This window comes from Apteryx mantelli, chromosome 31 (assembly GCF_036417845.1).
Source record: "Apteryx mantelli isolate bAptMan1 chromosome 31, bAptMan1.hap1, whole genome shotgun sequence".
NCBI lineage: Eukaryota > Metazoa > Chordata > Aves > Apterygiformes > Apterygidae > Apteryx > Apteryx mantelli.
In genome coordinates this window covers 115,758-136,334 of record NC_090008.1, presented here as the reverse complement: position 1 = coordinate 136,334, position 20,577 = coordinate 115,758, and the positions used below count along the sequence as shown (strand labels likewise).

The window sequence follows — 20,577 nt, the reverse complement described above, 5'->3', positions numbered from 1 at the left end:
AGCTTCCGGTTTTGTAGGCAATGGGGCGGGGGAAGGTGGGGGCGCATGCCCTCCGGGTGCCGTCGCGGCGGCGGCACAGGGGCGCATGCGCGCTGGGTGCTGGCGCGGTGGTGGCCCAGGGGCGCATGCGCACTGGGTGCCGGCGCAGCGGCGGTGGCGGCATGGCGCGGGCGGCGGTGACGCTGCAGCTGGGGCACTACGCGGGCTGCGTGGGCGCCCACTGGTGGGGGCTGCAGGTGGGCGGCGGCGGCGGCGGGGGCCGGGGCCGGGGCCGGGGCCGCGCTGCGCGGGCTGACGCGCTCCGTGCCCGCAGGACGCCGCCGAGGCCGCCGAGCTGCGTGCCGCCGTGCTGCTGCGGGAGGCGGCCGGGCGGGAGCCCCCCGCGCCGCGCCTCGTCGCGCTGGAGCTCAAAGGTACCGGGCGGCGGCGGCGGCGGGCGGGCGGCGGCGGCGGCTGCTGACACGCTCTCTTGCAGGCGGCCTAGGCGCCCTGAGGCCCAGTGGGCGACGCGGCGCGGGCCCCGAGGCGGCGGCGGCGGCCTGGTGAGTGGCGGCGCGGGCGGCGGCGGCGGCGCCCCGGGGCCGCTGGCAGCCGCCGCCCCTTTGTGTTGCAGGCGCGGGGACGTGGCCACTTACGAGGCCGGCGCGGCGCGGGACGCCGGGCGACAGCGGGTGAGCGCGGCGCGGCCGGCGGGGGCCCAGGCAGAGCTCGAGAGCTCGTGCTGCCCGTGCTCGTGCACAGCGGCCGGGGGCCGCTGTTCCCGTGCACCTGACGCCTGCTGTAACTTTTCTCCTCTCTGTGAGCGTGACCTGTTAGAAGAATAGGCAAAGCGTCGCGTAACCAGCACCCCTGGGACTCTTCCTTTGCTTTAGGGAGACACTTCCTCGGAGAGAGAGGGCAGCTCCAGTGCTGCTGTGAGAGGTGCGTGCGTTTCCTGGGCATTCCTTGTTTTGTCCAGTTTGTACCGACTAGCTCGATGGGTTTGGTTTGCTCGCTGAGGATTGAAAAATTCAGAAAAGTAGAGCTGCCCCCTGACAGCAGCTTGATGCCAGACAATTCATCTGTGAACAAGTATCAGGGCATAAGAGGAAAATGATGGGATAAGATAACTTTGCTAGAAGAAAAGCAGGTAAAAGAATAGCAAATGGGTTAGGAAGCTGTATCAGACAACTCTCTGGGAAGGTTTTTTTTTATTATTTTTATTCAAGAGGATGTTCAGTGTTGAAGAGACCCTGCTTTGTGATAATGGTATCTTTCCAGATGCATCTCCTCTCCTTTCACGGCTGACTGTTTACCAGGAAGTTTACACAGGTGGCAGCATGCAGGTGTGGCCCGATTACCTCAATGTGCACTTGCATCCCAAGAGCATCTTTGTGATAAAGCAGTACAACCATGATGGGTAGGTCTGCACAGGTGGCTAATGGTCAGTACGCATTTGGTTCAAAAGCTGTCATCCAAAATAGGATCTTAGCTTTGCCTTAAAAAAAAAAAAAAGTTGATAGAATAATAGCTTTTTCCGTTTCATTAGGGAGTGTGGTCGTCTAGAAGCCTTTGGACAAGGTGAAAGTCTGCTGCAGGATCCTGTATGTCTAGAGGAGTTGGAAGATCGGTTGCACTTCTTTGTGGAAGAGTGTGATTATTTGCAGGTTTGACAGCTGATGTTATCTTTTCTTCCAAGAAACTTGCTGTTTTAGACTAAGGAGAAATTCAGATGCTGTCCATCACTTTATGCAGGGATTTCAAGTCCTATGTGACCTACACAATGGATTTTCTGGAGTTGGTGCGAAGGTGACAGAACTGCTCCATGATGAATATTCTGGAAAGGGAATCCTGACCTGGGGGTTGACTCCAGTCATTCATAAAATGGCAGTAAGTAAACAGTGGAAAAACAAGAACACAAAACTTTTCTGCCTCTTCTAAGCTAGACTGGTTCTTGTTTTCATCTTTAAGATTTTAATAGTTGGATTTTTTTTTCTCTCAGGAGTCTGAAAAGGATTTTTACAGACTGATGAACACAGCCCTAGGAATCGTCCATCTCTCCACTCAGAGCTCACTATTTTGCCCATTGTCACTCAGTGGGAGTCTAGGAATCAAGCCAGAACCTCCCATTACATTTCCCTATATAAACTATGATGTATGTAGTATATACCAGTATATCTAGAAGCAACATATACTTTAGTGGTTTTCATCTTTTTGTTTTTGAGATTTACCACTCTCTAAAAGCATTCTCTGCAGATAGGAATACCTGTTTAATGAATCTGAACCAACTGACATCAGGCTTGTTCTTTTCTTAGTCATCCAAAACCTGAAATAATTGTTAAGCATACTGTAAGTTGTGTTTTTATATAGGTCATATCTAAGTTAAATAATGCAGATGAAAAATAATTTAAGGAACAGATGAATTTAACTTTTGCTCTGTAACATTTTCACTTGTCTCCTCTGTAGGCATCACTTAACTACCACAGCAGTGCAATCCTAGCAACAGTACTTGATACTCTTACTGTTCCTTATCGACTCTCTACCTCACAGTGCTCTATGATGCACCTTGCTGAAACGCTTAACTTCTCCGGGCGAAAGGTGAGGGCGTAGAGAATAGCAACTTCTAATCCTTTCTACCCTACCTAAACTGCTGCTGTAAGGAAGCGTTTGTGTTATAATTCTACTTCACACACATCTAGCACTATCAGTGTCATCTTTATAAGACAGAGGACTGTGTCATGAGAGTGAGGGGTGTATTATGGACCATGATTGTCAGCCCCTCTCTGACTCTTAGGTTGTGGCTGCATTGGCTGCTGTACCCTTTCCTGTCATACATGGCCACTCGCTCCTAGACACTTTATGCGCCCACCAGCAGGACATGCCCTGGAAATTTCTGTCTTCATACAGAGAGCAAAAGGTCAGCCGCTGTTTTGCTCAGTCTGTTGTGCTAAGAGGAATTTGCAAAGAAAGTCATAACAGGTAATCAGCATTTGAACTATACTTTTCCCTTCAGAGTTCTGTTCCTGACAGTAATGATTTCTTACAAGAATCATTCTTTGAAGTCCAGGCATTATCCTTGTATTAAAGACTGTCAGTTGAGTGTTTTTAAATAAATAAATAAATAAAACTAGTGATCTTACATGCTTCTGGTTTTATAGCAAAACAGCTACCAAACAGCTGAGTTACCACTATCTTCATTTAAATCTTCATTTAAGCCCCCTCTTCCTTCTCATCCAATTCATGGTTCTCTTTGTAGCAACTGTCCAGGAAAACAGCCCGCTTCTGCACTCCATGCTTGTGAGACAGTGGAGCAGATTCTGCAGCATTACTTACATACTTTGTCTCCTGGGGCATTCAGGTTGGTAACAATCTCTTTTTTGCAACTTTAGAAAAGGGAACACTCCCTGGAAGGTACAGAAGATATAGTGAGTTTTAGATAACTTTATTCAATTTCTTTACAGCACATCTCACGTGCTTGAGCAGCCATGTCATACCGTACCTCCGTATCCCCAGTTTTTTTCCTCTCTTCTCACCAAACAAGGCTTCCTTTTGGACAGACCTCTCAGTTATTCCTCAACAGGTAATGTGTGCCTCTTAAACATAACTTTGCAAAAGAAAACCATTAAGTGGGGCAGGAGGGTCTAACAGGTAAAGGAGATTTTTTTTTATTAAAAAAAAAAAGTGTGAATTAATGGGGCAAAAGAGATTAGTGTCCAGCAACTTTTCTGCTACACTGAGTTATAGTGAAGCCGCTGCTTATCAAGAAAAGAGGATTGTAAAGTAGAGTAGGGAAACAAGTTTTGATTTTTTTATATTTCAACAAAGATGTTTTTCCCTGCAGCTGTTGAAAGCATTCCTGTAGTAACTGCACTGCAGTCCTCACCTGTTCTGCACACAGTGTTGTACAGTTTATACAAGGATCTGCAGAAGCTGGATACACGGCGATGGGCTAGCTTCTTCTCCACAGGAGTTGAACAGGATGACTTTCAGGAGGCCCTACATGAACTAAGAACTCTAGCACAGTGTTATAAAACAAATTTTGAAGCAGATGAATCTGAAGATGAAACAGATTCAGACTAACTTATCTTTATTACTGGAGATAGTGGAAGGAGTAAGGTTTTTAAGATCGCTTTTGAAATAAAGGGAATGGTTTTAAAGATTGGCCCAACTGCTGCTACTCTTTCATTTCAACAAAATCCTACTAAAAAGACTGGCTCAAGTTGTCCAGCTACTTGTAGCTTTGTTATAAAGGAGGAAAGCTTCTCCTTAAAGATCTTCAAGTTTGTCTCTGTACTAGTGCTTTTTTTACTTTGCAACAAACTGAACTTGCTTTACAGTGCTAGAAGAAGACTGCACAATAAATAGAGGTTTCAGGTTGTAACTTTCCCACACACAATCAACACAAGGGAGAAATTTACAAAAAAAACCTCAGGTATTTGCTCCACATGGAAACAGACATCTTATTATACAATATTTACATGTTCTCTATTGCATGCGCTGCACAAGGCTGCTTGGTCAAGCTCTTTACCATGGACTGAGGTCAATGTCCCCAAGTATCACTTCTGTAATTTAATTTTTAAAATTATCCGTATAGGTTCTAAAGCACGTTAATCCTCACAACTTTCTTCATTTCTTTAGTTCAGTACGGATTTAGAACTGTAGCTTGTCACAAGTGTATCAGGAAAGTGAACCAAAAAAGGTACTGTATTAAGTACCTGTGCAAATATCTTTCCTTTAACCACAGCACCTGTCTAGCAGCAAACTGACAAACAGCTCTCCTTCTGATGTAGTCAGCAGCTTATTAGGCCAGAAAAATCTTAGTCATCTGGTTCTTCCTCAGAAAGGAGGAGATCTTTATCTGACAACTGGTCTGTGTTACTCGTACTAGTTGCATCTTCCTCATCTTCAGAGCTTCCATCACAAGATGTATGAAACAGCTTCATCAGTTCTCTGAACCTGTGGGATACCTGAAGAACAGAGAAAATCTGAAATGACTAGTGTCCTAAAAGGTGGTGTGAAAGGGAATTTTCACAGTATGAAGTACAGTTTTTTTTAATGTAAAAGCACAATGATTTTTGTAAGCTTCAATCATAAGGGGAAAGAGAAATGCAAGAGTCACTGTTTCGTTTTGTTCTCTTTGGAAGAGCAGGCATATTCTACCGACTTGCTGGCAAAGACTGGCAGTTCTGAAAGACATCTAGACAATGATGTGGAGAAGGTTAAGAGACAAATCCTGATGGCTTTCCTGTATAGGAATAGAAGGCTGAAGACCCAAGCAGCAGTCACTGAAACAATTCTGGTACCAAATACAAGGCTAGACTATCAACAGTAATGCCAGAAAAAGGAACAAGGCAGTTTTATTTTTTTGGCTCCACCAGAACAAATCAGGTTGTTAGCCTTGTAGAGAAAGTACACATAATTTTCCAAACAAAATTGTCATGCATGGGAAAAGCTGACTGGCACAGGCAATTAATGCACTTAATGCAACAAAGTGCAAAAAAAGCACTTAATGCAACAAAGCCTACACACTCAGGGGGGAAAAAGTTGCTAAAGATCAGTCAGGAAATAAGGAAACAATTCCAGTTAAATGAGACAGCAACAAGCAACAAAAATCAAGCAGATGGAATGCTAGTAACTGACATTGAAATTGGATTAACTAAAATGGCCACGAAGACAGCAATGTTACAGGCTTCTAGACACTTAGAAGGGAAATTAAGAGAAGCTATTGCTAACAAATTATGAATGATACAGGAATAATGAAAGAATAACGTCACACGCTGTAGAACGAGTCAGATAATGTCATCTTGTCAAAATGTACTAGAAAGATAGATACAATTACATACTCTTAGGAGAGGAGAACAGAAAAGATGAAGCATCCTTGGTCTATAGTGTTGGTTACCCAACTAAAAAATTTAAAACAGAATGGGGGAGGGGGGGAAGAGAATGGATATTGTACAGCATCTGAACAAATATAAACTAGTCCTTGACTGGATAAGAAGGATAAAATTCATGAATGGGAAGTGATTAGCTCTTGTGCAGATAATTCAAGTCCGATTGTTATTAGGTAGTAAACTGGAAGAAGGGAAGAAAAATGCCATACCCAAACCCCAATCATTTTTCCTTATGCACTGAGATTTTCAAACTCCCTGCCATAGGATGCTGTGGAAGCTACAAGAACAAATAGCTTCTGTGAGGATTAGACATGACAAGTTTCTGAGAGAGAATATGGTAGCAAATCTCCACAACGCCTTCATTTCCACCCTTTTCCCCCTATTCACTTTAGTAGATGCAGGTTTTTCCACACCAGCCCCTTACCTCACTAGCAGTTTTGTTGCCCAGTTTCTGTGAGATGGCATGGAAGGTTTCCAGATGGGCTCCTTTCTCCTGACAGGTAGTGAGAATGACTCTGTCAGCCTCCCTGCAAGCAATACAATGGTTATTAAAGCACCAGAGAAAAACCACCACCAGCCTGACAGGTCTGTGTCAGAGAAAAGGTAACTATCACAGAACAAGCCCAGCTGGCTTGTTCCTCTTCTACTACTCCTAAACAGGTAGCTCTAAGCAGAACTGCAGTTAGCCTGCTTTTTTCTCTTTTCTTCTTTTTTCCTTTTTAAACCTTTTTATAGAAAAGAAAAATGTGTTTCCTCCCCAGCCAGAAGCATTACAACAATTATACTGCCACAAGCAGTACAGTGTTTCCTCAAAGAACAAGATGGCAGCTATGATGGACTTTGAATATTCTTGCCTTGTTTCCTCTAAACAAGGAAGGTAAGGGGCAGAAGACATCAGAAAATGAGAAACAAGATGAAAATAAAGGATACTCTTTATTACCAAAGACAAAGCCAAATAATGCACTAAGGAGGTAAGATGCAGCGGAGGTACGCATACCTGGTCCAGAGGACAACCTTCTCCCCAGTAGAGCTGACTTTGCTGTTCTTAGCACAAACTGTTGCTTCTGTGACTCGCTGCTGTTGCTGCTCCTCTTCCCTCTGCCCCAAGGAGGCACCAAGCACTCCGTATTCTAGCTCCTCAGAATGCTGATGTACCTGGAAGCAGTCATTTGTATTTGACTTTAATCTGCTCTCAGGAGAACCTCCAGTGCAGCCCATACCATCTGCTTCCAAAAGGATGCTGTGATTATCAGGGGACTGTGAGCAGCAGCTCTTACCCGGTGTCGGTTTTCTACCTGGTGTAATCCAACTCTGCTTTGCTTCAGAGTTTCCTTCCAAAGGCAAAGGTGATCTCTCACATTCTCTCATGCCTAATTTTGAAGTGTGACCAAAGATAGCAAGCTCATCTGATGAACTGGAATGAAGCCCTTCAGTCCGATATAAACTATTTCCAGAAGACGAGCTAGGTCCTGTTAAACCTTTTACTGTAGCAGAATGAGAAGACACCAGATCTCCACCCAGCCCAAGGGAAGTATTTGCATTTCCTTGATGTTGCTGGTTTAGTCCCTCACTGTCACTTCCTACAGTGCAAGAGCTGTCTTTGGTTTCTTGAGGTAGTTTTAGAGTAGCTTTTTGTAGATCTGTCCATCCAGGGCCAGCAATGCAAGAACGACTATCCTTTGCAGTATTCGCAACAGCACTGGCACCTCCTTCTTGAACTCGGTTATCAGGCAATGCAGCTTTTTCAGAAGATGCATATCTGCAGGAGACAATCTTTCCTTCTAGGTGAGATCCTGATAAGAAACCCAAACAAGTTTAGACTAGCTGTGAGTAAGGAAAGCTTCTTGAAGTTTTATTTTTATTTTAAGAGGTTTTTGCAGTCTAGGACATAATGCTGTACATCAGAACACAGTCTGGGAGCAGTATTGTAATTCTAGCTGCAATTTACCCATCATGTACTTCAAAGAAGGCATTTTGCAGTGCATTTTCTTTATCATTGTGGGTTACCACAACCAACTGCTGGGTGAAGAAGTGATGAACACACAAAAAAGCTTAAGTGGATTGCCCAGGACAACATTCTCAAGTGAAACAAACATTGCAGCTCTTGGTGTCCCATTTATGAAAACACTATAAACTAAACATCAAGATGCGTTAATTTTAAACCTCTTCAGTTAAGTCTTGCACTTTCTCCAGCTAACCTTGACTGAGACCACCGTTACCAAAAGAAGGAAGGGATCCCTTTCAGTGCACTTATCCTGCAATAATCACATTTCCCCTTCTCTGTACTCAGCCAAAGGAGAAACAAGTAGCATGAAGGGGATTACTTAAAGGAATATTAGAGAGATGGTGATTTTGATTAATATGCTGGCAACAAGCTTAAATGTATCTGTCAATCATTTTACAAAGGGCAGAATATTTTCTGGTCAGCAGAGCTCTTTGAAGGGAATGCTCTGGATATTTGCATGCTTAAAGAATCTAGAGTGGAGGAAGAAACATGGGAAAAAAAAGGAAAAAGATTATTAGAACTTGTCATTATTACAGTGAATCTGCATTAGAAAGTCCTATGCTTGTTTTCATTTGTATGAACCAGTCTGGAAATGAACGACACAGACACAAGACTTTCACAGACCTGAAACCAGTGTGTCCACTTTCCTAGGTGCGGTTTTTGTTCTGCTCTGGATATCTTCTCCCTCATCTCTGTTCTCCAAGCTCTCTTCTACAGGTTCCTTAGATATTACAGAATTCTTCCCTTCAGGCTGCAGACTTGACTCTTGTTGAATGAGGCTAACAGTCAGCTCTTGAGAATCTTTATTTTTATAAAGTTTGCTATCACACACCTGCAAATCAATATATAGGCATATGATTACAGATGAAGTGTATCTGTCCAAACCTAACACCTCGGCCTTTGCCTCAAAAGTATTCCTTGACCCTAGCTAATGCTTCAATTTGGCAATTTATTTGTGTTTAGGAAACTGATTTTTTTATTATTATGAACAGGCACAGTTCTTTTCTCATAGTGGCCACACAAGCGTCTCCCCCCCCCCCCCACAACCCCCCCCATCTATTCTTAACTCAAAGAAACATCAGAATTAATACTATTTAGTAGAGCAAGGAGGGAAAGTAGAAAGTGAGAGGGAGAGAGACAGCGGAAGGCCAGGTAGAGCAGTCAGAGCTCCGAAGAGGGAGACACTGTTGGCAGTGTATTGGTTGCCTTTCGATTCATTTTCTTCCCTAACACATTATGTTTTGGTGACAGGAGGTCCAAGGCTGGACAGTTCATCACAACAAACAGTGCGACTTCTTGGCATGACTATTCTTTCCACTCACCAGTCCAGTGACTTGGCCTATCAACTAACCTTACTACTACAATGGCCGCAGGTCCTCCTTTTGCTTTTCTTGAACTTGAGATCGCTATTCCCTTCATGGCAGGAACACGAACATTCCTTCATCCCATCTACCCACTCGACCTCCTGGAAACAGATATACTCCAGCTGACAAATTCGCATCGAGCACAAAGATGACAGTCAGAGGAAGGTTAATTCCAGAGGGAGTTAGGAAGGGCAGAGTAGCACTCTGAACACCCAGAGAGAACTAAAGCAATTATGGTGCTAGCAAGCAAAGCACAACAGAAACATTTTAATCCCTTTCTTCAAATCCTTTTAGACTGTTCTCATGTCTCTCTGCATAGATACATTTATCCTCACAGACATGCATTTGCTTAGAGTCCTCACATGTGGACTAGTGAGATATCCCAGGCCCACCTTGTCATTGTTCTGGCCTCCAATCTCTTTCTTTTTCTTATTTTTTGAGGCTGCATGCATCTTGGGTGGTTCATCCTCCTCTTCTACATCTGGTAAAGACACTTCTTCAAACCCATCAAACTAAAAGAAAACAAACAAACTGCTCTATCATGATAGCACTTCAGGAGAATAATATTATCTTAATATTCAGAAATATTCAGAAATTTGTGGGGAAAATGAAGTTCAGTTCTAGGGCACCACAAGTTCAGTCTTGTTAGAATAGACGTAAATGCTGTAAGAATATGAAACATCTGCACCAGCCCACCTGCAGCTATCCCACCCTGCCACTTCCCTCACTCTAGAAATGCAGCCTCACTACAAATCCTTCAAGTTCAAACATTTCTAGTATCTCTGCTCTTATCTTTCCTGGTTTGGGGAAAAGATTGCTCCACCTCATACTCCTTCTCTTCTGTCCAGTTGATCTCCTCAAAGTCTCCCATTCGGCTGGCTGAGGGGCGTAAGTGATCAAAGAAAATGGAGAACTCATCCTGCAAGTGGTCATGTCCTTTCAACAGTTGCCACATTTGGGTCTTCAGCTGAAAGAGGGAAATCCAGAGAAAAATCAGTGTTTCGTTTCACATTGTCACATTCTTCTTGGGAGGATTTCTCAAGGCAAATGGAACATCAAGGCTTATTAGAACTCCCACATGGAAGTACATGCTCGCATTGATACCACCTCATAGCTGTTTTGAGATCATTCCATTTCCAGCAAATATTTAGCAAAGAAATATCCCTTCAAAATTCTAGGCAGAAGCTAAAATTTCACCTGCAAGGTGATAAAAGCAAGGTGAAAGTAGGAGAGAGGAGATGCAAAGGCCAGTTAATTGTAAAGTCTGGTGAAGAGGTAGCTTCAATGATCTACCAGACCCCACAGGGGAGATCAAGCTTGTTATGCTCTTGTGGTCTCAAAGAGCAGCACAAGGGAACAGGGAAGTAAGCTAGGTAATTGTACTGTCGAGGCTTTTTGAGGGAGAGGGGATACCTGGATGCTGGATTACCTCTGCAATCTCCTGGGGGAGGCAGTCTGCACAACTCTGCAGAACTTTGATGATCTTTTGATGGTGGGCAGGATTTTCAGCAAAACAGATCTCCAGCTGTCTGAGGAACTTCCGGCTTTTTTCAAATGCTTGCTGCTCTTCAAACTGACCAAAAGAAAAAGGTTCACCCTTCATGTCCAAGAATATATTTTCAAGCATCTCTAGTTGGCTTAAATAAGCTATAAAATTCCACTTTCACTATTTGTTTTCCATTTGTAGTGACAGCCACTGCAAAACTGGGAAGAGGTGGAGGAAAGAGACGAGACATAATACTTTGTACAATTAATACCTATGTGATCTATAAAGTGTTGCTTCAACAGTAAGCACATAAGATAGGAAAATCCAGGAGGAATGTAACAAGCGAAAACCTCTGTCTTACAAAGTGGATGGCTGATTTTTGAGACAAGGGAAGCATTCCACTTCCTGTATTTGCATGTTGCCTCTCTGCCGTTGGGTTCTGGGATGTAACTGGGAAAGACTGAATCTCCACAGCCATATTTAGTATGTGTCTTAAGACAGACACTAGAATTTTCAATTCTAAGCAATAAAACAGGAAGGTAAGCAAATGATTTACCACCTGTTTTTCCTTGCCCTAGGAGGAATTCCTTGTTCTTCCTCTCTCACAGCATTTACATTTGTCTGCTTAAATGTTGGTCTGCTTCTTTCCTTCTACTTACCAGTCCACATTCCAAAGCTTGTTCTGGTAAAAGAAAGGCTGCAAAATCTGTGAGCAACTGTGGCCACTCATGCAACAGTTTCTGTAAAGTGGAATAGAGATCTACAGCCGTTCGTTTGTCAGTGCTAATCTCAAACTCATAAATAACGCGAAGGAAGTCTTCATACTTTCCAGGAACATTCTGCAAGGCTTCACGCACCTGTAAGGAGTAACAGACCTTTATAGGACTACATAACATTCAGGAAGAAAACAAGTTAATTTAGTAATCTCTCTAATCTCTTGCTACTCAGCATTTATACAGTGCTTTCAATTTTGTTGCGCCAACAAAATCGCTTCCTTAAAAGATAAATGCGGACCACTCATAAGAGAGAGGGAACTGAATCCAAGGTGATCAAGTTCTGAAATTAAAAAAGGACCTGTTAGAACTGGTAGTTATGTGGCTCAGACTTGAACTGTGTTAAAAGACTCAAGCTGTCTGAAGTTCTTGTTTCTGGGCTACGTGCTGGTCTGGCTCACCCTGGTTAGATAGGCTTGTGCAAATGCCAAATCTTTCTGTTCTCGCAGGGGATCTCTCTCCAGGATGTCTTCATCATACAAAAGGAGCAGCTTAGAGGTATCTTTGCTAGCACGTGTCCGTCCCCTCTTATTTCTGGTTCTGTGGGAGTTCCTGCTCTTCCCAGGGGTTTTCATGTTCTCTCCTGTGAAGAAGCACAATGCGGGTTGTGCAGGAACTTTTCACACCTTCTCTGGGCTAACAGACAACTATTTTCCTAGACTGATATTGCAATAGAAAATTAGGTTTTCAGAGTTAGTGGCGAGTTAACTGTTTACACCCTCCTGTATACATATGAATAAAATACTTTTTTTATTAGTCAGGCCGGCTAATGAATTTTAAATTGGCTGTTTATTATTATAGCAGCTGATGAGAAAGTCCTTGGATACTGCAACAAACCCACCTTTGATCCTAGATGCTACTTAGCTACCAGTCTGCTGAGAACTAATAATGGGTGAATACAGATATATGAACCTCAGAACTGGACGTAACACTTGCAAGTTATTCTTTTTATAACAGTTTATTATTGACATGAATAGAGTTAACATCACAAATAACTAGCCATGGTGTCAGATAATAAGGAATGAAATAGTATACTGAGTTGCTACACTGAGCTTTTTGTATCTTTAGCTTAGGCATCTATTGGTCTACTATGCTGGAGTCCACTTTCTCCTCAACATTTAACTGCTCAAATTCATCTAGCACTTCCTACATTCTGTTGAGATATTATTTTGTTTCATTTATTGCTCCCTAACACATTAGTGATGACCCTGTAACACAAAATTCAGATTTAGTGAAGATGTGAGAGTTCTGAGTATTTAATCTTGTTCTTATATTGATGCTGGGTGTTAGCTGACACAAACCACAGATCTCATCTGTCCAAGTTTCTGAAGCGTAAATGCATTACAATGGAGTAAAGATACTCGGTTCACACCCACGAGGGCCACTATGCCAAGAACCATTTTTACAGAACTGTGATTGTGTTGCAAAGTTTCATTTCCAGATGGAAAGCATCACTAAGCTCAGACATGCTAAGTGAAATTAAACCTGAACGCAATTTCCGCATGGTTTTGATTCTGATGAAGATATTAGTTCTGTTTCCCCATGCCCCGAGTCAAAAGAAACACACAGAACTTACCTGGTGGCATTCTGTTGGCTTCTACCTGTGGGACTGTCTTTGTCAACACGAAGGCAGATTTGGGTTCCTCTGATATATCTCCAGATATTTCATCATCTTTCTGTGAACTCTCTATTCCCTCCCCTTCCTCCTCCTCCTCCTCCTCCGAGTTCTCTTCCTGAGAATTCTCATCTTCAGAATCTCCTTCCTGGCTTAAACGTCTCTCTGTTGCAAGCCAAGTAAGTTTTTCCATTGTCTCCTTAGAAAACAACACAAAACCATTTTTTAGTGTTTGTTTTAATGTCATTCAACAACTAGCTCACTTCATTATAATCATAACAGCTAACTTTGCAGATCAACATCTGACCAATTAGGTTTCTAGTGAAGTGACAGAATTTGATGAGAACCAGAACTGCCTGTTTTTGTTTTGTTTTTTATCATGAACAAACTTCTGCTTCAGAATTTGCCATTTAGAAAAGGCTTAAGTTAGACAGGATCCCTTAATAGTCTTCTTAGGTTTTGACGGCTTGCTGGAACTGTGTTTCAGAGAATAATTTTCAGTTAAACTACTTTTTGTTAAAGAACAGCCTCAATTGAGGAAGCCTTTATAATTCGGCAGAATTTAAGCCTGGATATTTGCAAGATATCCCCTAGCTTGGACTTAAAATCTCCTCAGAAAAACGTGATGTCCAATTTCTCTTTAGAACAGCACAAGTACTATTAGTGTTTTAAAATTACATAATACAATATACAAATATATAGCTAATATTTTAGTTTTCCATTTGAATCAAACTGTGCTTTGCCCCGACTTCACTAAGCTGTTTCAGGACAGTGATATTTTTTATCGGCAATACAAACACACACACACACACACACACACATATATATATTTAAAAAGTTATATTTGTTTTTACCTGAAGTTCTGGCACAGAGAGAATAGATTCTTCTGAGGCTGATGACATCTCTTCATCCTCATCTTGTGTAAAATCGTCGAAGTCTTCTTCCTCCTCCTCCTCTTGTCCTTCTTTCTCTCCTCCAGCTTCAGGACCAGCTGGTGTCCCAACAGACTGGCCATCCATACTGGACGAATCCTCTGGTTTTCCTAGCGGGCTACTAAATTCTGCTTCAATATCTGTTGTGTATGAATGATTCTTAGGAGACTCACTGCTTACTTGTGGTCCAGCAACAATGCCTGCATCCATCTGCTGTTCATCACAGGGGGGTGACTGCAAATCCTGTCTTTCCTCTTCTCCCTTCTCTTCGCATGATGTACACTCTTTTTTTATTTCTTTCAGCTCATTTGGACACGAACATGCAGCTTCCATGTTCAGCTCCTGGCCAAGATCCAGCATGAACTCCTCCTTCACTTCAGCACATAGAAGATCCCTCTTCTGTAATGGATTTACTTCCTTGATAGCATCATTTGAATCTTCACGTTCAATTTTCACTGCTTCATCTGAATCTTCTAAATGAGGCAGAAGGTCCACAGATAATGGCTCTGAGGTGTTTTCCTCCCCTGTCTCTACCACTGTCCAGCTACAGCAGTCACTGTTATTTACCTTTTCCTGGCTGCCATTATTTGAAGTGGCAGGATTCATACTACGTTCCTTCTTGGGGGAGACAGCTGAGCATGAAACGTACAACTCTTGGGGTTCAACCTTGGGCTCAACTATAGGATAGGCATTTTGGTTATTTACAGCAGGGCAGGAAGGAGCCAGATTCAGCTGTTCTTCATTTTCAACAACAGATGATGTAGAAAGACCAACAGGGTTAGGAGAGACTATCAATGAAGGGATTGAAGAAGTCACTAGAGGCTGATTTAACAGACATGGGAAAGTGGATGGATTTACCAATAATGTTGTAACTGGAATAGCCTGAGTGCCTCTACCAACTGTTGTATTTATGGGCTGAATCATATTGCAACCATTGCCTATATTAACCACTTTCACTGTGGTAGCAGGTACAGTAAGGATGACAGGAGATGGCTGAATCAAAGGTGAAGTCTTTATCAACGGGGCAGATTTTGTCCCTTTTTTCTTTTGGTATACCTTGCGAACACCAGGTTTGCGGATTTTTGGTCCAGCCAAAGCTGGCAACATTAGTTTTGGCTGAAAAGTTACAGGACTTGAGGACACTAGGGCTTGTGGTACAGCAGCTGGAAAAGGTTGTCTGGAATCAGAATGTGAAGTGGAGAGCACATTCTGAAATTCCAAGCCATCCCCACTTCCTACCACTGCTGGAACATTCAAAGGTTGCACTCCTGGCACAGTCTGCATAACTGTAGCTGGCTGGATTAACCGAGGAATTTGAACCACAACTTTGCTGGGAGGAGCTTCTGACTGGGATAACTTCACAGTTTTCTGGATGTTCAAAGTGTTGGAACTGGGCTGCAGACAAGGACTTGGTCGAATGAGGACAGGTTTCAGAGCTGAAGACCTTTGCCTTCTCCAGGCTCTCCTAGAGAATCGATTGGCAAGGGGCTTTAAGGTCAGTACTAGTCCCTTTGGCATGAGTAGAGGGTATTTTTCATCACATTCTGTGTCTGAAGTTTCCTTCTCTGTCCCCAAAAAGACAGATTCTGCATCAGGTGAACCTGGCATCTCCCTGGCATCTTCTGCTAATTGCTTCAATTCCCCCTGAATGGAGGGCAAACTTGCCTGAAGGAAACAAGAATTTATTAGTCCAGTCCATAGGCTCTTACTGTCTTCAAACAGCACTGCAAAAGGCAGGCAGCAACTTGCTTCTTAAAGTAAAGCATATTTTATTTACTGCTTAATATTCACAAGTTTTACTCAAAAGTCTTCAAGAGAATCTAAAGGCCTGAAAAGAACACCACAACCAAACTGTTTTATAAAGGCTCCTTTAGAAAATACAAGACTTAGTGGGAAGGAAGCTTCACTGAGATGGTAGACTCCAGCATGCCATCAAGAGGACTGAATTTCAAGGACTCCAAGTCTAATTCTTTCCACAGACACAGACTCTCTTGTGTCTTGTGTGACCCTCAGGCATGGTCATTATGCCTTCAACTTAGTCTTTCCTTGTGCAAGGAATCTCAGAGAAAGAGCCCCTACAAAGTATAAGGCATATAACAAAAATAACAGCCACACTTCAGGGGAAGATAACCTTTGGGGGGAAAAAAAAGCGCAAAAAACAGATTTCTTCTTTCCTCTTAGAAAATTACGTATTAAGGGAGAACAGCCTCGCTCATAGGTGTGATGCAGTGAGAAAGATGGCTAACACAGGCTCCCACGCAACACAGTCAGACCACATTTTGGCTGTAGCCTGACAAACAACTCACTCTAGACCTAAGTTGTAAGGAAAAAGAGAAAAAACCTCAAACAACCAAAAAAAACCCCACAAACCTAAAACAAATCAACCAAAAAAACCCCACATGCTGGATGAAGAAGCAGCAGAAACTGTACCTTTAGCCAGAATGGCAAGCGATGTTCTTCTCTCTCCACAGGTGGTTTCCACTCATTAGGCTGGATCTCCTCACAGCACTTGAATAGAATGGGCAACTGTTTTGTCTTTTTATAGTACTGTGTGGAAGAGGTGGGGAGAGAATGCAAGACAAGAAGATTGCAGTCAGAACACCTGTCCAATAATTGGTGGGAGCTAGGCTAAGGATCGTGCTCTCTAAAAGTCTTCTGTGCAAATCAAGTGATCCAAATCATTACTATTTCAATAAGCTACTATCTACATAAAACATTAAAAAGGAATAGCAAAGGCTGAACAAGAGCTCACTGCCATCTTGATTTCTCTGGGAAAAAGCATTAAAGATCTAGCAGATGTGCATGCATACTAGCTTTGAGAATTTCAAAACAGTAACTAGAGTACTTGCAAAATAAAGAGGAGGCGGTCTTTTTGAAGGAGTCCTCATCCCTAATAAAAGGATCACATTTTCTTTTAAGAAAGTGTCAGCACAGATGCAAAAAAGGTCCTTGGAATAAAAAGCACATCTCTTTTTGTATGACCAATAACAGACAGACAAACCTGAAAAATACCAAAACACAATCTGAACGTGTCACTCACTCTGATGATATTATCAGGGGCTCGATTCATATTGAGATTCTTGATTCGCACTGTCAGTTGGTGGGCAGTTTTTGTTGGCAAAAGATACTTGCTGATCAAAGGCTTTGGAAAATCTGTCCCTTCAAAATGTTTCAAACCTAAAGCTAATAAACTGAAGAAAAGGGAGAGAGGGATGGAGGAGGGGGGGGGAAAAAAAAGAAAAAAAAAAGTCTTTTAGAGAGTACTCCAGATTACCATGTGGATGTTCTGTTCCACAATACACTGATATCCCCAAAGTTTGCATCCTAGTAGTTCTCCAAATGAAAAAAAAATCATTTGTACATATTTTATTCAATAATTCTAAACACATACTTGTCCTCTGCCTTGGTGAAGATAATCTTGTCCCGGGGAGGGTTTGCTTTCAAGGAACATATTGGCAGTAACTCTGGATACATAAAGACTCTCCTTGTTGCCAAAATCCACGCCACTTGCTTTGGTAAACATGGAAATTCATTGGCTGGGAAAAGAATTGACAGATGAGGATAGGCACATTCATGGACAAATACTGTTATTCACTATGATTTGTAAAAAACTGTTTCTTTTATTCCCTTCACTGCAAATACTCTATCACTTTCTACCTGGTCTTTAGAATATACATATTTCTTATTTTTTGCTCTCCAATTTAGACTAGCAAGATGTCCTTGTCTTTTCTCTTTTCCCTTTCCTCCTCAATTCAACTTGTGAAAAGCTCTATTTATTTCAGATACGTTCACCCTCTAGGCAGCAGAAAAATCACAAACCAAATCCTTTGAAACCAACAGTTCAGAGTATTAGAGGCAGGGAGGCAGGAAAAAGAATGTTCCAATCAAGGGAACATTTCCTTGATGTGTTAACACATTTGAATATTTATGTACAGTTTCATAACTTTATTGATGGACCTCTGCAGCTAAAAATATTATCTGCAGAACAATGAATTACAGGGCTGTGATGTCAAACAAAAGTCTACAGCTCATATAATATGCTTTGCTGTGTTGCACGTTTAAGCAGTGATAAGGCAGTCAATGTTGATGTTTTTGTCTAAAAAGACCTTATAAAGAACTAGAAAAGAAAATTACATTTCAAACAGCAAACAATCTGGACTATGTCTCATTTGAAAGGTTCACAGCATGAAATAACGCTCATGGCAAATGCTTTCATGCCTCCTGTCCATTCAAATACATACCACTCTTTTTCACGGATTTGCGAGGGCTCCAGTCAACCTGGACTTGGGCATGAAAATCTTCAATGAGCTGCAGCGCTCCCTTCAAGTTACACGGCTGGAACATTGTTTGAAACTTAGGGTTGAATGACTGACGAAGGAGCATAGAGCTGCGAGCAAAGTTACCGAGCTCGCTCTGCAAAGTCAAACAGAAAAAGAAGATAAAAGAAATGTTTTCAGATGCAAGGTAAGAACACATGAATATAATGCAATAATGCAAAAAACAAAGGCTTGTCAAGTGACAGGCATAAAAAAGTAAAGGGTTACAGATATCTTCTTATTTCTGAGCATTACCAATCTGGGAGCAACAAAAGGTCTTTTTTTTATTTTGGTCTGATCATATGAATTCCCCAACATTCTAGACCCTTTCAAGGTCACAGAATGTTCACTAATTATAGAAATTGTATTTTTTGAGCTTTGTTTTCAGTGTTTACAAGAAAACAACACAAAAATACATAGACATGTCAATTCAAAGCACCATTATTAGTCCACACAACATATATTATTTCTGCAAGCACTGAGCACGTTAACAGTACGCTAATGACATATTCCCTTTTTAAGGGTGGATGTCCATCTCAACTTAATGGGACCAAATAAGAAAATTAAGCTCTATAAATACCTCCAGTGACCAGTGATCACTAAAATTCATGTAGCTCCGATTTTAGACATATCCTTACCAAAAACATCCTGGTGGTACTGGCCTCTGAACTTAAAGCAGGGTTGGAACTCGCAAGAAGATGGATTTGAGTCAGAAGCTGAACATGCTGGAAGAATAAAATCAGACAAATGAGATTTTTTTTCAGTTCATCAGTAATCCATGAAACTGGAAAGCAGTCTAAAGCATAAGTATAGAGGCACAAGAAATATCTCCCGAGTGCCCCAAAAATCAAGTTCTGACTACAAACACCTTTTAAACAATAGATGGGAAACAACTGATGGGAAACTTTAATACCCACAGTCAGGAACCTTTTATAAAGTTACCTTTGACACTACAGAGATTTTGAACATGCCATCTGTTTAAGTCTTAGGGCAAATTCTTAACTTTTGTGTACAAATCTCATACCATTAACAATAAATACAGAAACAATATATTTTTTCTAATTAAATATTTAAGTATTTCTTAAGAAAGCTGTAACATCATGGCTTCAGCAGTCAGAACTCACCATATGCACACATTTAAACACCATACATCTTGTTTTACTGTTGAAAAATTAAAATGCTTATATTCTCTACACGTCTAACCCAAGAGCCATGTTTGAGAGGTCTGTGTCCTTTCCTTGCTGCTACAGACCAAGACATGACACTGTATTAGGTATGCAAATTAATAAGCAAATTAATAATTTCTCATCAATACTTATGTCAAATTCATGCAAAACAAGTGCATTTTGCCCTCATGAGACTGAGTTGATAGTAAGCTTCAAGTTCCGGCGGGGGGAGTCCTCAAGCTTTGTATGGACATGGAAAAAAAAAAAAAAAACTCCTGAAGCGCAGCTTCTCTCCTGCCTCTCTCCCCCATTTCCAGAGAGCTTTTAAAATGTTCAAAGTGAATTTGTGTATAGTTTTGCGGGGCAGAGGGGAGCGAGAGGACGAGAAGAAAAAGACAGAAAAGGGAATCTCAACTATATCAAGGGGAACATCCTCAGAAAGTAGTAAAGAAGTATGTGAAAACAGAAGATTTTGACAGATAAATGATTTCACAGTCAGAATTCAATCATGGCTGAGACCGCTATCTCACATGAGAATGGTACAGATGCCAAAAGATGAGTTCTACTTCCCACATACAATTTGAATAGACTTTTGATGCGGAATCAGACAGCAGCATGCAAATATCATCTATTAAAGCTGCAGCTTCAAATATAGCACTTTCAATTAATTTCTAAAAGAAACACACTGAAGTGCTTGCTGTACCATTGGCTTTCCCCTGTTGCAGTATATAATGAATATTCATTAAGTTAATAAACTTGATAATATTTATTTTATTACCTGCTGCATTTGTTGCTGGAGCCTCTTTCTTTGCATACTGTCCAAAACAAGGCTTTGGAGCGGCTTCTCATTTTGCGGTTTTGATTTCTCTGTCTCTTGCGGTGGCTTGGTTGAAGACTTCTTCATTCTCAACTGTTCAAGTTGTTCCTTCACTGTCCGGTGTTGTTCATTCAGTAAATTGGCCAGAGGCTCTTCAAATCTGTTTGAGATTAGGCAGACAGAATTATGGTAAGCATATGATTTAATGATTGTTCACAATCAATTAAAACATT

General features: G+C 41.8%; 2 protein-coding genes across 12 annotated transcripts in view; one reads left to right on the top strand and one right to left on the bottom strand.

The window, feature by feature from the left end:
• The first annotated feature begins 2 nt into the window (after nucleotides 1-2).
• On the top strand, nucleotides 3-4,141 carry MSTO1 (misato mitochondrial distribution and morphology regulator 1). 5 transcript variants are annotated; one of them, XM_067313264.1, is made up of 14 exons: nucleotides 162-236; nucleotides 314-413; nucleotides 476-542; nucleotides 614-671; nucleotides 873-921; nucleotides 1,261-1,399; nucleotides 1,529-1,646; nucleotides 1,735-1,869; nucleotides 1,982-2,134; nucleotides 2,446-2,577; nucleotides 2,774-2,958; nucleotides 3,236-3,337; nucleotides 3,441-3,559; nucleotides 3,821-4,141. In XM_067313264.1, exons 1-14 carry the CDS (start codon nucleotides 162-164, stop codon nucleotides 4,057-4,059), a joined length of 1,671 nt encoding a protein of 556 aa, XP_067169365.1. In that variant the 3' UTR covers nucleotides 4,060-4,141. The 5 variants fall into 5 exon arrangements, with proteins under 5 accessions (XP_067169368.1, XP_067169364.1, XP_067169366.1 ...); XM_067313263.1 differs by having other exon boundaries at nucleotides 54-236; nucleotides 314-542; XM_067313266.1 differs by lacking the exon at nucleotides 314-413 and having other exon boundaries at nucleotides 60-236.
• LOC106494336 (GON-4-like protein) overlaps nucleotides 4,050-20,577 on the bottom strand; it is a 29,413-nt gene continuing 12,885 nt past the window's right edge. For 5 of the 7 annotated variants that reach the window (XM_067313259.1, XM_067313261.1, XM_067313262.1 and 2 more), the window contains 18 exons: nucleotides 20,306-20,504; nucleotides 19,000-19,086; nucleotides 18,287-18,458; nucleotides 17,437-17,581; nucleotides 17,086-17,236; nucleotides 16,476-16,592; nucleotides 13,968-15,710; nucleotides 13,075-13,312; nucleotides 11,900-12,081; nucleotides 11,385-11,582; nucleotides 10,669-10,812; nucleotides 10,063-10,206; nucleotides 9,632-9,751; nucleotides 9,227-9,340; nucleotides 8,500-8,707; nucleotides 6,868-7,663; nucleotides 6,295-6,397; nucleotides 4,050-4,946 (listed from right to left, as the gene is read on the bottom strand). In XM_067313259.1, coding sequence (XP_067169360.1) covers nucleotides 4,797-4,946; nucleotides 6,295-6,397; nucleotides 6,868-7,663; nucleotides 8,500-8,707; nucleotides 9,227-9,340; nucleotides 9,632-9,751; nucleotides 10,063-10,206; nucleotides 10,669-10,812; nucleotides 11,385-11,582; nucleotides 11,900-12,081; nucleotides 13,075-13,312; nucleotides 13,968-15,710; nucleotides 16,476-16,592; nucleotides 17,086-17,236; nucleotides 17,437-17,581; nucleotides 18,287-18,458; nucleotides 19,000-19,086; nucleotides 20,306-20,504 — 5,011 coding nt within the window. In that variant the 3' untranslated portion in view covers nucleotides 4,050-4,796. The remainder of the gene's footprint in view (nucleotides 4,947-6,294; nucleotides 6,398-6,867; nucleotides 7,664-8,499; nucleotides 8,708-9,226; nucleotides 9,341-9,631; nucleotides 9,752-10,062; nucleotides 10,207-10,668; nucleotides 10,813-11,384; nucleotides 11,583-11,899; nucleotides 12,082-13,074; nucleotides 13,313-13,967; nucleotides 15,711-16,475; nucleotides 16,593-17,085; nucleotides 17,237-17,436; nucleotides 17,582-18,286; nucleotides 18,459-18,999; nucleotides 19,087-20,305; nucleotides 20,505-20,577) is intronic. The other 2 variants (XM_067313257.1, XM_067313258.1) reach the window with 2 other exon arrangements.

What these genes read in the sequence shown, in the direction of transcription:
- MSTO1 (XM_067313263.1), top strand. Translation starts at nt 86, where the DNA reads ATGCGCGCTGGGTGCTGGCGCGGTGGTGGCCCAGGGGCGCATGCGCAC. An exon ending in CTCCAGTGCTGCTGTGAGAG is followed by an intron (nt 922 to 1,260) that starts GTGCGTGCGTTT and finishes GTATCTTTCCAG; the next exon opens with ATGCATCTCCTCTCCTTTCA. An exon ending in TTCCCTATATAAACTATGAT is followed by an intron (nt 2,135 to 2,445) that starts GTATGTAGTATA and finishes TCTCCTCTGTAG; the next exon opens with GCATCACTTAACTACCACAG.